The sequence below is a fragment of the Vigna angularis genome, chromosome 11 (assembly GCF_016808095.1).
Source record: "Vigna angularis cultivar LongXiaoDou No.4 chromosome 11, ASM1680809v1, whole genome shotgun sequence".
NCBI lineage: Eukaryota > Viridiplantae > Streptophyta > Magnoliopsida > Fabales > Fabaceae > Vigna > Vigna angularis.
In genome coordinates this window covers 14,556,804-14,572,290 of record NC_068980.1, presented here as the reverse complement: position 1 = coordinate 14,572,290, position 15,487 = coordinate 14,556,804, and the positions used below count along the sequence as shown (strand labels likewise).

The following is a 15,487-nucleotide window of genomic DNA, read 5'->3' as shown; positions in this document are numbered from 1 at the left end:
AAAGGAAATTGTGTAGACAATAATTTTAATTTTGAATCTGACACATGACCAAGTCGTAGGTGCCAAAGTCCAAGGGTAGAAACAACGTTACAGGAACAAAGAGAATGAGTTGATTTAATGGATGGTGAAGTCATTACTTGAGACATTAACACATACAATCCTTGTAGCTGCTTAGCTGTACCAATCGTCTTCCGGTTGAAAGTCTGTTTAATATAACAAAAGCCAGAGTTAAAAACAAGGTAACAATTGGATTCAGTAATAAGTTTTGCAGCAGATATTAAATTGACCTTGAAGTCAGGTATGTATAAGACATTTCTTAAGGTTAAAAGAGGAGAAAGTTGCACAGTACCAGAAATTTTTGCATGAATCTTGGATCCATCAGGTAAAATAATAAGAATAGGTGAAATTTCAGAAAAAGTGAGAAAGTTTGCAAGATTAAAAATCATGTGATCAGAAGCCCCTGTATCAATGAGCCATTGATCACAGGGTATACTTGCTGAAGGAGAGGAATGTGTATGCAAAACTGTGGTATGATTTAGGTTGGAAACATGGGAAGAGTTTGAGCTACCTAATTGGATTGTTGAAGCAAAATAAGAAGACCTTGATACTGCTCTTGAGTAAAACCAACATCTGGGGTAGTATTTCCCAACTTGGTTGAGGGGCCTTTTTTTGTGGCACAATCCTCATTTGAGTTGGCCATATTAGCATTGCTTTGTCTAGACTAGTAGCCAAGATGAAAACCATGCTTAAAATAACAAGTTTCCACTGTGTGATTGGTTTTTCCACAGTAAGTGCAGAGTTTGTTGAAAGAATTTTGGCCTCTTCCAATTGTGGCACGACCCCTACCTCTATTCCCACGACCTCTACCATATCCAAAATATTGGTTTGGATTAACAGCAAGACCTCTTCCAAGACTGGTGTATTGATAAGTGTTGACAGCAAAGGTTTTCGCATCAGATGATAACTCAGTCCTTTCTATAGTAGTCATTTGCCTCTCTTGTTGAACAATCAAAGAGAAAACCTTGTTTATTGGAGGAAGGGGATCTAGAAGCATAATCTGGGATCTGACATGTGAAAATTGCTCGTTTAAACCTTTGAGGAAACGAATAACATAGTCTTGATCTCTGTATCTTTTATAAGCTTGGATGGCTTCGCATGTGCAGGGTATTGAACACTTGCAATGGAGAATAGGTCTGTAATTTTCAAATTCATCCCATAGACCTTTTAATTGAGTGAAATATTGACTAATAGTGAGGGTGCCTTGTTGGAGGCGAAAAATCTCTTCTTGGAGATCAGAAACCCTAAACATATCTGCTTGAGAAAAATGATCCTGAAGATCTTGCCAAACCTCTGATGCTTGATCAATCCAGAGAATGGATTGTAGAATAGAATCATCAATGGATCTATGAATCCAAGCAAGAACCATGTTGTTGCATCGCTCCCACGCTCCATAGTACGAATCTGTTGGTGATGGAGAAGGAATAATGCCATCTACAAGCTTGAGTTTGTTCTTAGAAAGAAGAGCGAGCTTCATAGCTCTTGCCCATGAATGATAATTTCGTCCATTTAGGGGTTGTGAAACTAATGCTTGTGATGGTGATTCATTGGCATGAAAGAATAGAGGATTTGAAGGATTGGTGAGATAATCATCGTATGTGGGGCTCTGGTTAGCCATGGAGAAAAGAAGAAACAGAGATATAAAAAGAAATGAACAAAAATATATGATAGGTTTTTGGCTACCAGAACTCCCGAAAGAGCTCTGATACCATCTCAGAATAAATGTTTCATTGATTCCATCATTCTCATTATAGGAAAGGCAAAGCCCTGTATATGTAAGGATGAAGAAAATCATCCATGTGTAACAAACTAAACAGGTGTTATAACAAACTATACGAAACTGTTCAGAAAAGAAAAAGTGTGCAAAACTGTTCACATGGAAGAAAAAAACAAAAAACATGCTTAATTATTTGGTATCCCTGAAAAGCATGTGGCCCAAATAATCACTTAGAAACTTAGCATACAAGTGGCGTTGGTACAGAATGCGTAACATGATTTCCTAGCGAGTTAGATGGTCCTTCCATGTAACACTTTAATTGTCATCGATGAAACTTTGAAAGTTAACAGAGATATTTGTTAATCCAAATGGTATAACCAATTATATACCCAAAATGAGTTTTAAAAGCATTTTTAAATTTATCCTCATGTTTTAATGAAATCTGGTGATATCCAGATTATAAATCCAATTTTTGAAACGAAGGAAGCCCCATAATTCATCAATGAGATCATCCCAAATTAATCATATTAATCATATTATTAAGTAATTTTATAAATTTTACTTCTAAATCCAATTATTTTCATCTCAAATTTCTTAAAAAAAAAAATACAAACTTTATTTTGAAATTCACTAAAATTCATCCACTCTAAAATCAGTTTTCACTAAATGATGATTCTTAACTTCAGCGCCCTTTACTCTTGAATTTGGCAATGGAGGTTGGAATGGTGTAGTTAACAATGGTGGCAAAGTGGTCGGTGACACAGGCTTAGCTTGCACATTAGGAAGTTGAGTAATTGCATAAATACGAGAATGTCTAATTGGAGAACTGGTGGTAGCAGTCTTTTGCACCGGTAGATATCTCTCTCCAAATGGCTCAGCTAATGCAATAATTACAGTATATCTTTTACATGCTTTGTTTTGGAAAGATTAAGAGAATAACAATTTGTCTTTAATTTGGATTCTATTTGAGAGAACAACCCATTAATAGTAAATAGAACTGAGTATACATCCATATTTGATGTGCTTATTCACTATAATTTTTTTAATTATATTTTTAAATTAGAAAGTTCGAACCGAATAATTATACTAAACTTGTAGAATATAAAATATTTGGACTATATAATTCATTCAAAATATAAATACATTTTTATTTTAGATTATGAAATTTTAAAATGTATTTTTATTTTATATTCTGAAATATATAATTTAAAATATAAAAATTATATTCCAGAATGTAAATTTCCTAATACAAAAATGTAGGGAGTGTAGGTTGAAATTGTGAGAGTGGAGAAAGAGATGGCGAAGAAGATAGAGAAAGCTTGAAAAGACGTAAAATGTGGGCTGAGAGAAGCAGTGACCCAACCCATAACATTTTAAGAAAAAGGCACAGCTATGTTTCTCGTCCATTTGACAAAGGGTCCTTTGTTCCTTCTATGAAGTATTATTTAAAAACAATAAATCTTAAAGTAATAGAATTATACATATAATTTTAAATATTATAAATTCATCAATTTAACCCTCCGTTGTTAAATTTATTAACGTTGAAAACTAATTTCATTTTCTTAATAGGTACATAAACTAATTTTTAATATTTAAATAATTGGTTATGCATGTTTATGCTTTATAAATATTACTAGTAAACATAAATGCGTTATGTGCATGAATGTAAACTTTTTCTATAATAACAAAAATAATAAAAATATAATTATAAAAGTAAATATAAATAATTTTTACGATTATGGATAATTTTTATTTATTTATCTTCTTAATCTCTTTTTGTATGTACGAGACTTTGAAATCTAGTGTAGGAAATCACAAATTTCGAAAATAAATTTAAGAAACTAAATTTTAAAATTTCGAAAAATTAAATTACATTGGATACAAGAGTGAGATAGAGATGACAAAGACGACGAAAGTAAAGAAGAGTTTAAATTAAGAAAAATTGAAAGTAGAAATGAAGGTTGGATAGATTGTAATCAATAATTAAAACGGAAAAATGTTTTTCTAGATTTGGTTCATAGATTACTTTTTCCATTTGGAACTTATGGAAGTTTTTTTTTTATTTTTTATAGAAGTTCTTGTGTGTTTTAATAGTTTTAAAAACACAGACAATGATATAATTTATTTGGGTATAATTTGTGAATAATAACTTTGATTCTTCATTAACATCTAAGAACATTAATCCGTTTTTAAATTTTTTATGGATTAAAACTGTAATTATTTAACAGAGTGAAAAGAAATTAAAATCAATTTAACAAGTATTCTAGTAAACCACAAATATTTTTATCTCAACTTAGATTAAAATAATGAAATAAAGTTTTAAATTGATATTTCCTTACCTTGGACATTTCAGTATAATAAGGTGTCTCTATTTTATTTATAATAATTATAATTTGTGAAACTTGAAACTTAATAAAAAAATGATAATAAATTTATGAAGTAAATTACAATATAATCTAATTATATTTTTGTGAAACTATACTAGAAAGACCCAAATATTATAATTTTTTTAAAAAATAAATAGGAAATGAAGAAGTTAAATGTTTGTTTTTTAATCATTTTAAAATTTTCACTTTTTGGAAAAAAAAAACTTTTTCTTTACATTATTCTATAATAAAAGAGATTTTGATTGTGGAAACTTTGCCAGATCAAAATCCATGAGTAAATATTGATTTAAACTCATTAAACTTAGATTTGGTAAGTATAATCAATTTATGTGAGTCTTAGGTTTTTTTTTTTTTACTGGATGAGCTAAAGGGAGATGTTATCGATAAAGGGTTTATCGACTAAGAGTTTATCTAGATTGGTTCAGTTGTTGGAAGACTATAAAAAGATTATTGTATAAAAACACATTTCAATCCAAGATGAATTAATATCAATAGTATGATGATTGTTCACTAGTATAAAAGTTAGATTTTAAAATGATTTAATATGAGAGTTATAATTAGGAAAAACTCAAGAGTTTGAAAGATTTAAAGCAAATTTAAAGATGAAGTTTTTTATTTGATTTTTTTAAAAAAATTTATATAAATTATTTATTACATTGTTATAATTAATTTCATTTAAATCTTCTTTTTAATAGATAATAAGGTTAATCTATTCAATCTTAAATAAGTTTTTATTATTTTTAACTTTTGGGAAATTTCTTTGGCCTGAAGCATGATATTGGAATTGTTCATGGCTTATTTTATTATAGATTTCATCCTAATTGTCAATTAAACGGCTAAACCTCAACCTAATTAATATTTCTGCAATTCAATTCAAGTAACAATTTTAGTTTCTTATCAAAATATGTGCAAAAGAAGTCTCGAAATTCATATATTAAAAATTACCTAAAAAAACAATTGGGCAAAAGAAACACATTTCTAATCATAATACAAAATCAATAAATAGAATAAAAACAACCATAACGCAAATAAAGAGAAAAACATACTAACAAAAAATGAAGATAAAAAGATTGGTACACACAAACAGCATAAGAAGATTGATACACACAAACAACATGAAAATCAAATAATGAAATATGTCAAAATCCTCAAAAAAAATAATTCGATGATAGAATAAAGTAAGTTAGGAAAGGTAAAGACTAGAAGATGAGAAGTAACATATATAAATAAAAGAGGAAAATAGAAATCAATTTATTATAAGAAAATAAATATAATTATTTATTTCCTAAAAAAAATTATAATTGATCGAAACAAAATTTTAACTCATTAAATATAATTTTTAATACCAATAAAAATTTGCGGATAATAATAGATGTATATTAGTACTAAAAAAAATTGAGACTTAGTTTTTTTTAAGCATAATTTTATAATTAATTTAATAGAACTATATTAATATTAATAAATTTTGAGGCTTTTTTCTTAAATATAATTTTGTAATTAATTTAATAGTATTAAAAAAAATATAGGCATTTTTTCATTTTTAGGCCTAAAACGAGTATTTTACCTGTTTTACCCTTGAGTTGGTCCTAGTTAAAATTCATCTGCTATAATAAGTGAAGTTATTACATAATTATAAATCTGATGAGATTTTATATATTGGTTATCACTAGACCTATATAGAAAAGGGAAAACAGTGACAATTTTGAAATAAAATACAAAACTTTCTATGTTAATTATACTTAGAATCAATATAGAAATTGATAGTTGTCACAATTTTGTAATAAAGTATATAATTTTTTATGTCGGTTAAATGGCATAGAAAGTGGGTGTGATGATAATTTATTAATAAAGTACAAGACTTTATATATCATTTATTACAAGAACTGTCATAATATATTTAATTTCCTTATTCCCTTAGAGCCTTCTCATTCTGCACTTCAAACTCCTAACTCTTATCCTCTCTACCCTTTTTTTGCCTCTCAGTCTCCTCATTGTGCTACACCCTCTTGCTCTCACAATTCTCTTGTTTAGTAATCTTGCTCTCGCAACTCTCTTGTTTGGTAAGTGAGTGCTTTTATCTTATTTAAGGTTTTCTTCATTTCTTTTATCTTTGTCTCTATCTTACTCAATATTTTAGGTTTCTTGAATCTACCACCACAACTCCATCGATATCCATACCGACATGCCATCAAGGTCCTTCATCTCCTGTAATCCATGTGTTGTTACGCTGCTCGATGATGCCTACATCCTCATACTCTTTGACAACGAGGCTGAAAAGCTCAACGCCCTCCATGGTGTAAAATCGAGGACAAATATTTTAAATTTGGTAAATAAGATAAATGAATATATTATATGATGATATGAAAAAAGTATGTGATAGTTAGAGCTCTATAGTAAAGGAGGTTATGTATTCAACTCTTACTTAGCACACTTACTAGTTTTTTTTTTTTTTTATCTTATATTGTTTGTCTCTCTTTATAAATTTTGAATATTTTATTATAATGTAAAACTATATGAAATTTTAATTTAGTTAAAATTTTAGAAATGAGTTAAGTTTAAAAAAATTTAAAATATGTGTATGGGAATTAAATTAATATTAAAAATTTACACTGGTATTAAAATATTATTAAATTTTAGCTATAAAAGGAGAATGGAACCTTTGGTAATGGAAAAAAATAAAAGTGTGAAACTAACATGCAAGAGTTAAATCTTGAGTGATTCTTTTAAAAGATAGGAGGAAGAAAAAGAAAGAAGAGAAGGAAAGAAAACACATTATCTCCAATAATTTTATAGGTATGGGATTAACTTTTTGTTGATAGGGGAGCCATGTGAGTGTTGAACCCAACTCATGTGTTCGATTTTAATGATGACAACACATTGATTGTAACAGATGTTGTCATGACACAACATAAATGTGTTTTCTGTGTTTAATACATATGTGGATATGTAAATGCTTATTGTTGATTAATGCATATGTTTGTTGTTGTTTCTGCATGTTATTGTGATTATGATGTCATTATATCTTTGTATGCATACTGTATGTTTCTGAGTGATAAAAATCACAAGCACAAAAACTTTAGTTTTGAAATGTGGCAAAACAACAAGTTTGAATCGATTACATTAGTTGGTGAATCGATTAAAACTCGTATTTTTGCATATATCATTTTCAAATGTGTTGTGATGAGTTTTTGAAGAGAAAAAGTTTTCAAAATCTGTTTAAGTGTTAAGCTTAATCAATTACACATTTTATGTAATCAATTAAGTTTGTTATCTTTTGAAAATTGTTTTTAGCTTAGTCAAAAAATGTTTTAATGGTCATATTTTTAAATATGTTTGACTAGCATTAAATGAGAATCGATTATATTAATTATGCATTCAATTAAGAGTTGAGTTAGTTGTAATTTTGTTACATTTGATTTTAACATAACCGATTACATAAGTAACATAATCGATTGTTTTGTGTTTGTACTGATAAATACTATAAATTGACGCTTGACTTGTAATTCTAAAAGACTTTATCATTTTATACACTTTCATATCTGACATACTTGATCTAAGATAGTTTTACAGATTGTCATACATTCCAAGAATCAAGAACGTGAAGAATTTGAAGAATCTTGAAGCATTCTTGAGAGGCACTTAGTGGACTGCATTGGTTGATCTAATTCGTACTACTCAGGTGTATCTGCTATGATCAGAAAACGTTTCTACAATCGGTGATTGTGGTGTTTCCCTGTACGTGGTTGACAGGAAGAAGAGTTAGGAGCTCTTGTACTTTGAGAGGGGATTCTCAAAGGGATTCTGTAGCAAGAACGTGTGGTTTTGTGTGTGCAGGTGTATTTGTTTCTATATTTGATTGTTTGAGTGGGAAAGGTGTTTACATTGTGAGAGTGTGTTCACTGTAAAACCTTTGGTGTAATTCTACAATCATTATAGTGAAATATCCTTCAATCAAAGGGTTGATGGGAAGGATGACCGGATGTAGGCATTGAGGCTGAACCAGGATAAAAACTGTGTTTGATCTTCTTTCTCTATCCCTTTACATTTCATTGCATACGCACTTTACTTATAGCACGAGAAATTTTTAAAGATCATTCTAATTCTACAAAAAGCTTCTTTATTTCTAACAATTGGTATTAGAGCTGGTTTTCAAAAATTATTTGAAACACAAATCGATTACCCTTTTTGTAAAATCGATTATTTGATCCTATAATGGCTTCTGTTTCTCAAACCTTCGGTGAAGGTGCATCTACAAACAAACCACCTTTGTTTGCTGGTGAAAATTACCCTTTTTGGAAAATTCGAATGAGGATCTTTCTTGAGTCAGTAGATAAAGGTGTATGAGGTGCTGTTCTAAATGGTCCCTTTGAACCCACTAAACTAGTTGATGGAAAACCCATTTTGAAAACTTTTTCTGAGTGGAGTCAAGAGGAAAACAGAAGAGCACAATATGATATTAAGGCTAGAAATGTTATATCTTATGCTCTTATTATTGATGAGTTTTTCAGGGTATCAACATGCAACAGTGCTAAAGAAATGTGGGAGGTACTTGAAGTTACTCATGAAGGCACAAATGAAGTAAAGAGAGCCAGAAAGAACTCCTTGGTGCAATAGTACGAGATGTTCAGAATGAAGACAAGAGAGACCATCTACGATGTGCAGAAAAGGTTTTCACACATTGTCAATCATTTGATTGCTCTCGGCAAGGTCTTTGAAAAGGAGGAAATCAATATGAGTATTTTAACGAAATTGAGAGTTTGACCAGGTTGAAAGTTTAAATGTTGGTCTATGACATACAATTCTCCACTTTGACTATTGAGATCCTATAATAGAGGTATGTAGTTATAGCAGTTAGTGGTACATGATTGACTCTATTTTAGTTCTCTTTCTTGATTCTTCAATTTGGAAAGTGTTATCATTTTGATGTGTTATTTGGTTGTTAGGTATTTATTTTTACTTTTGGTTGGACTTTAAAATAAGAGAGTATATATTGATAATTTGTGTATGTGTGGTAGGTGTAATTTGGTTTTCGATTTATGGAAAAAAAATGTTAAGAATTTTAAAGATTTCTTTTAGAGATTTTTGTGATGGAAACTTTATGTTTTGAGTTGAAATGTTGCGTGCATATGTAATAACCAATAAAAACTAAACCCACAAGTCCGTTTCACTATAGCATAGCACAAACAATTAATCATTCTACATACTTAAACTTTCTATCATTTCAACCACGGAAACATTTCAATATTATATCAGTTATGATCATTTTATATATAGCCATATATTCATGCAAAATAATATTAATTATTTCTTACTCAAATAATATAATATTAATTATTTCCTACCCAAATGACTATTAAAATTTCTTAAACACTTTATATCCATAACAAAATAAATTTGATTTGGTAGAATAATTTCATCTTTTGCATCAAAATCCCAACATTCCATATTAAAGATAGTATAATATCATTCAAAACATCCTCATGTTAAATAAAAAATCCGTTCAACTTATTTACATTATAATCCTTCTTAAAACCATAAGTTTATACATCATACATACTTTAACTTAAATATTAAAGTTTCCATCACAAAATTCTTTAAAATTCCTTAGAATTCTTAACTTATTTTCTTTTTCCACAAATCACAAACTTAACTGCACCTTACCATTAAATCACAAATTATCAATAATACTAATTTATTTTAAAACCCAACTGAAAATATAAATAAATACCTAACAACCAAATAACACATTAAAGTAATAACGCTTTCCAAATTGAAGAACCAATAAAGAGAAACCTAAAATAGGGTCAATCGTGTGCGAATAATTGCTATAACTACATACCTTTATTCCAAGATCCTAACGATCAAAGTGAAGAATTGTATGTCATAGACTAATAGTTAAATTTTCAACTCGATCCAACTATTAATTTAGTTAAAATACTCGTTTTACCAAGACAGTTCATAAACAAAAACCATGTGAGGTTTAATGCCTTCATAATATTGACAGGAAATTTCTCTAATTACATATTTCTAATTGACAATCTCAATGGTAAAAGTAAAAATCTTTGTTTTAAAAACTATATGTAAAAAATTTATATTCTAATCCAACGGTTAACTAAGTAGAAAGCTTTATTTTGTTTTTCAAAATTACTCAAAAATAAAAACAACAAAGCAAGAAGTAAGAATACAATAAGGTTAGAGTCCCTTTACCTCTATAAAATTATAGGAGATGCAATTAATGTGTTTTCTATTCTTCTTCTCTTTCTTTTTTTTCCTCATATTTCATAAAAGAATCAATTAAGTTTTCACTTTTGTACTATTTCCACACCTTTCTTTTTCCAATACCTAAGCTTGCATTCTCCTTTTATAGCCAAATTCTAATATTATTTTAATACCCATGTGAACATATTTTAATACCCATGCAAAACCATTTTAATATCCGTATTAAAACTTAATAATATTTTAATACCTGTGTGTAAACTCTTAATATTAAGTTAATTCCCAAGCACAAATTTTAATATTATTTTAAACTTAAATCATTTTTAAAATTTTAACTAATTTAAAATTTCATATAGTTTTACATTATAATAAACTATTAATAATTTTTAAAGAATGAAGAAAATATAAGATAAAAAAAGACTAATATAAGTGTGTTAAGTGAGAGTTGAACACATAACATCCCCAGCTATATACCACATCTTTTGTTTTGTTATATAATCCATATAATACATCCATTTATCTTATTTACTAAACTTTAAAAAAAATTGTCATGGGTATTAAAGTGGAGCCCATCCACGAACTCATTAAACAGGGCTTCTTTCTCCAAAGCCATCGTCCAACAAAAAGACGTCTTTCTTCCGAAATTGACTTCGTGTATCATTTACAAGGATTGAAAAATAGTTGAATTAGAATAAGAAAACAAAAAATCAAAATTTTTATGCAAGTTATAGCACAACCGACATAGAATGTGGACATTTCTATGTTAGTTGTATCTATACTAGTTTCAGATCCTACATATAATGTATTCGTTACACTATGTTCTAAGTATAGTATGTGATAAGGTTTCACTTTGAGGATTAGGAATTGCATCTATCAAACACGATTTTCATTCAATTATGAACCATCAAGAACTATTTTGAATCGGTCAAAATAATATAGAGAACACAAATAAAAGAAGTTTGAACCCATTCAAATCAAGAAGTTGAATTCATGTAATAGAAATAGAAAAAAATGAGTTCACAGACTATAAACTTTTAGAAATTTATCAAATATAATTTGCATGGCACAAAGTAGGAAATGTAAAACTTGAAGAACAACTCAAAATCAACAAAATACAAAAGATGAAAGAGAAAAGAGATGAAGAACAAAAAAACTTTTGTAAAATAAATATAAGTGAAAAAAATATCACCATTCGAATTTGAAAAACTCAAAGATAAGATTAATGGAAAGTAGGTGCATATCTCCACAAAACTCATGAAATTGGAGATAATTTCTCTTCAATCTTCCATTTCATTCTTTGGTTGGTCCAAGTAACTTTTCAAACAAAGTACTTGCATGAAATATGAAGAGTATAAGACTTGTTTATTTTGTACATATAATTTGCCAACCAAAACCCTTATTTTTAAAGCTAACATTATGGTCAAACTTAAGTTTCTTTAATAACTACATGAAAGAAAGAAAGATATTTTCCATATTTTTATTTCTAAATAAATTTGAGAAAATATTGAAAGAAATATTTTGGATATTTTCTTCTATTTTTTTTTTACTTTTCTCTTATAAATCTTCCTCGATAGTCTTTATATTTAGGCTTAAATGCTTACTTCGTCCCCGTGTTAAGAGGTGAATTTCTGTTTAGTACCCGGTTTTAAAAATGTAGACATTAGATCTCAAAATTGTCAAAATTGTATAAATTGAGTCCCTTCCGTTAAATGGGCAGAAACGGAGTTAACTCTTAGTTGACGTGGCGAAGGAATCTTCATTTTTTCTTCTTTCTCCTCTGTTTTTCCTGAAATGCCCCAGCCTTTTCTCTTTCCTGTATTTTTATTAAATATTTATTTTTTCTCTCTCTCCTTCCTCCGCAACCTCTACCTTCAGACCTTCAGAATAACCACTTCTCCGGTGAGTTACCTCGCTCGTCTCACTTGCCTTCCTCGTCTCACCCGCTTGGATTATCCTCCAACAACTTCACCGGTCAAATCCCTTTCTCCGTCAACAACTTAACCCACCTCACCGGCCTCTTCTTAGAACACAACGCCCGCAGGAAACATAGATCTCTGTGGCTCGCCGTTGAAGGCTTGCAACCCCTTCTTCCCGGCTCCAGCGCCGTCTCCCTCCTCCAATTCGACCCCAGCCACGACGCTGGGGCATGTGTGTTCGGAAACGTGAAATCCGAGGTTGATGTTTGAGGGTCTAGATTCGGAGTGTGGTGATCTTATTTGGGGTTTGGACTCGATTTTGAAACGAGAGAACTGGTGTTCCGTGGAAGTAGCTGGGAAGTCGAGAAAGTCAGAGAAAAAATGGTTCATTGTTGCAGATGAGTGAGAAGTTGAAGATTGGGAACAAATGGAGTTTGATTTAGATGAGGTGAGATTTGGTTCCTCAAATAGAAAAGAGAAATTATTTTTGGTGACATCAGAAGAGGGTGTGATCGGAAGAGGAGAGAGTTCTCCGAGATGGTGAAGTTTTATTTGATTGAGAGGAGAAAGTTGAAGAGGATTTAGGTTTGACATACAGCGCTTGAAAATATACTGTTATATTGTTATTAAATTTTCAACATGCTAGTTTTTTATTTCAAAACAATGTTCCTCTGTAAATAAAAAGAAACAGAAAAAAGTGAAAAAGAAATCGTGAAACTTATTTGTTACTGTTCTTTTGTAAAAGAAATTCCATTTTTGTGTGTTTGTTGCAATTATTAAAATTAAAAAATATAAATAATTGATTTTAATTTTGGTTTTTATTTAATTGGGTTTCTATTTTATTAAAATAGATTTAATGGTATATATAAAAAATATATAAATACTGATTTAGAAATGGTTTCTTATGAGGAAGAAGATGGAGAAGGAGCGTGTGCTTGAGATGTTCAAGAAGCTGAAGGAAGATTTTGAGTGTGTCAGAGATAGTGGAAAATAAAGATATATAACCAGAAAAGATTTTCATGTTTCAACTAGGTGCTTCCAATGATATAAAAAAGATTAAAAACGAGAGAAAAAGCTGGGGCATTTCAGGAAAAACAGAGGAGAGAGAAAAAAAATGAAGATTCCTTCGCCACGTCAGCTGAGAGTTAACTCCGTTTCTGCCCATTTAACGAAAGGGACTCAATTCATACAATTTTGACAATTTTGAGACCTAATGTCTACATTTTTAAAACCGGGTACTAAACAGAAATTCACCTCTTAACACGGGGACGAAGTAAGCATTTAAGCCTTATATTTACTTTTAAGTTTGTCTTCTATATTCCTTATTTCTTGAGACTTTAGTAATTATATTTTCTAATAGCATAAATATTCCAACCTTTGGGATCACACAAGTATGTGTATCAAATTGTAGAATTATACATACTGATGGAATGGTTCATGTGGAATTTTGATGCGATTATATATGAAGTTGGTGTTTTCGTTGATAGTATGGTATGTGTGTGTATGTTTGTGTGTTCTCGCACATTTGTGTGTGGGTGTGTGTTTGTATGTGTATGTGTTTGTGTTTGTGTGTTTATGTCTATGTGTTTGTGTCTATGTGTGTGTGCATGTGTGTATGTATTCATACATATGTGTGTGTATTTGTGTGTGTAGGTGAGTGCGTGAATGCATGTGTATACAACAACATCAACAAGCATACACACACAACAAATCTCATTAAAATTGATTCACTCAAACTATTAAAAGTGTACACACCTATCATGTCCATGTTTCTATACTTTGTAAGCAATTTCTTTAATTTTCAATTGAATGAAGAAACACACAGGATCTTGAATTTCATAATCCTCACTATTCTCACATACATAGTAGAAGAAAACTTACCTGGATCCATTGTATAGTTCTTTCCTGTCAATTGTTCTCCCTTCTCTTACTCCTCTTTAATGCTTTTTTGATGATATAGAAATTGTCAAGGATGTTTTTCTCTGTCAAAGTCACAGTTTCTTTTTCTTTTTGAGAACGTTACTTTTTCTCTTTCACTTTTCAGAAACTTAACGTGTCAAGTAAAACATTTTTCCTCTTTTATGATATTTAACCAACTTTAATAAAATACCAAAATGCCATTTATTAAAGTGAGAAGAGATGGATTAATTTTAATAACTCTAAAATAATTCCTATAACTTTAATACATTATATTATAATAATCATCACATTAGAATCTTTACATCAAAGTTATACTTTAAATTAAATGAACCAATTCTTAAATCAATATAATTTAAGATTCTCCCACTTGGTTCATGTGATGACTTGAAGATCTAAAACTAAACTTTAAGTATGATCATCCTTATATGAATTGAAATGATCGGATCATGGTGGACAAAAGTCATGAACGACAAGATTCCTTCCATGTATTACATAATCAAACCAACTCAACATAACTTTAATCAATCTTATAACTTTCATGTCTCTAAAAGAGATATGACATGTTACCACAATCAATAATACATGTATATAACTAAATGTGGACAACAACAGAATAAAGAGAAACATAACTTTAATTGAATTCATAAGTGTCATGACAGTACAAGCATATAACTATACATATCCATATAGATAGATAACATCATCATGTTAATATTGACTTATCCATAATGCCCATACTTTCAACATGGCCAATAAAACTTTTGGACGGTAGTCCTTTAGTTAACGGATCTGCTATCATCAAATCCGTACCAATATGCTCAATCAACACTCTATGTTTCTATACTTCTTCTTTGACTGACAAGTACTTCAAATCCATGTGTTTAGCACCCTTTGAGTACTTTTCATTTTTAGAGAAGAAGACGGCTACACAATTATCACAATAAATTCTTATCAGCCTAGCAATACTGTCAATAATGTCAAGCCTCGATACAAAGTTTCGTAACCACAAAGCATGAACCGTGGCCTCAAAGCATGCCACGAATTCAGCCTCCATGGTGGAAGTAGCACTGACTGATTGTTTTGCACTTTTCCAAGAAATTGCTCCTCCAACTAATAGATAAACATACCCAAATGTGGATTTTCTTGAATCCGCACATCCAGCATAGTCTGAATCCGAGTAGCCAATAACTTCGAGATGATCTGACTTTCTGTAGGTGAGCATGTATTCTTTGGTACCTTGTAAGTACCTAAGAAATTTCTTTGCAGCTTTCCAG

At 29.9% G+C, this 15,487-nt stretch overlaps 1 protein-coding gene across 1 annotated transcript; it reads right to left on the bottom strand.

Annotated features, from left to right (window-relative positions):
• Positions 1 to 721: 721 nt before the first annotated feature.
• On the bottom strand, positions 722 to 1,675 carry LOC108332768 (uncharacterized). The gene has a single exon (XM_017568075.2). It carries the CDS (start codon positions 1,673 to 1,675, stop codon positions 722 to 724), a length of 954 nt encoding a protein of 317 aa, XP_017423564.1.
• Between the last annotated feature and the right edge of the window lie 13,812 nt (positions 1,676 to 15,487).

What these genes read in the sequence shown, in the direction of transcription:
- LOC108332768 (XM_017568075.2), bottom strand. Translation starts at nt 1,675, where the DNA reads ATGGCTAACCAGAGCCCCACATACGATGATTATCTCACCAATCCTTCA.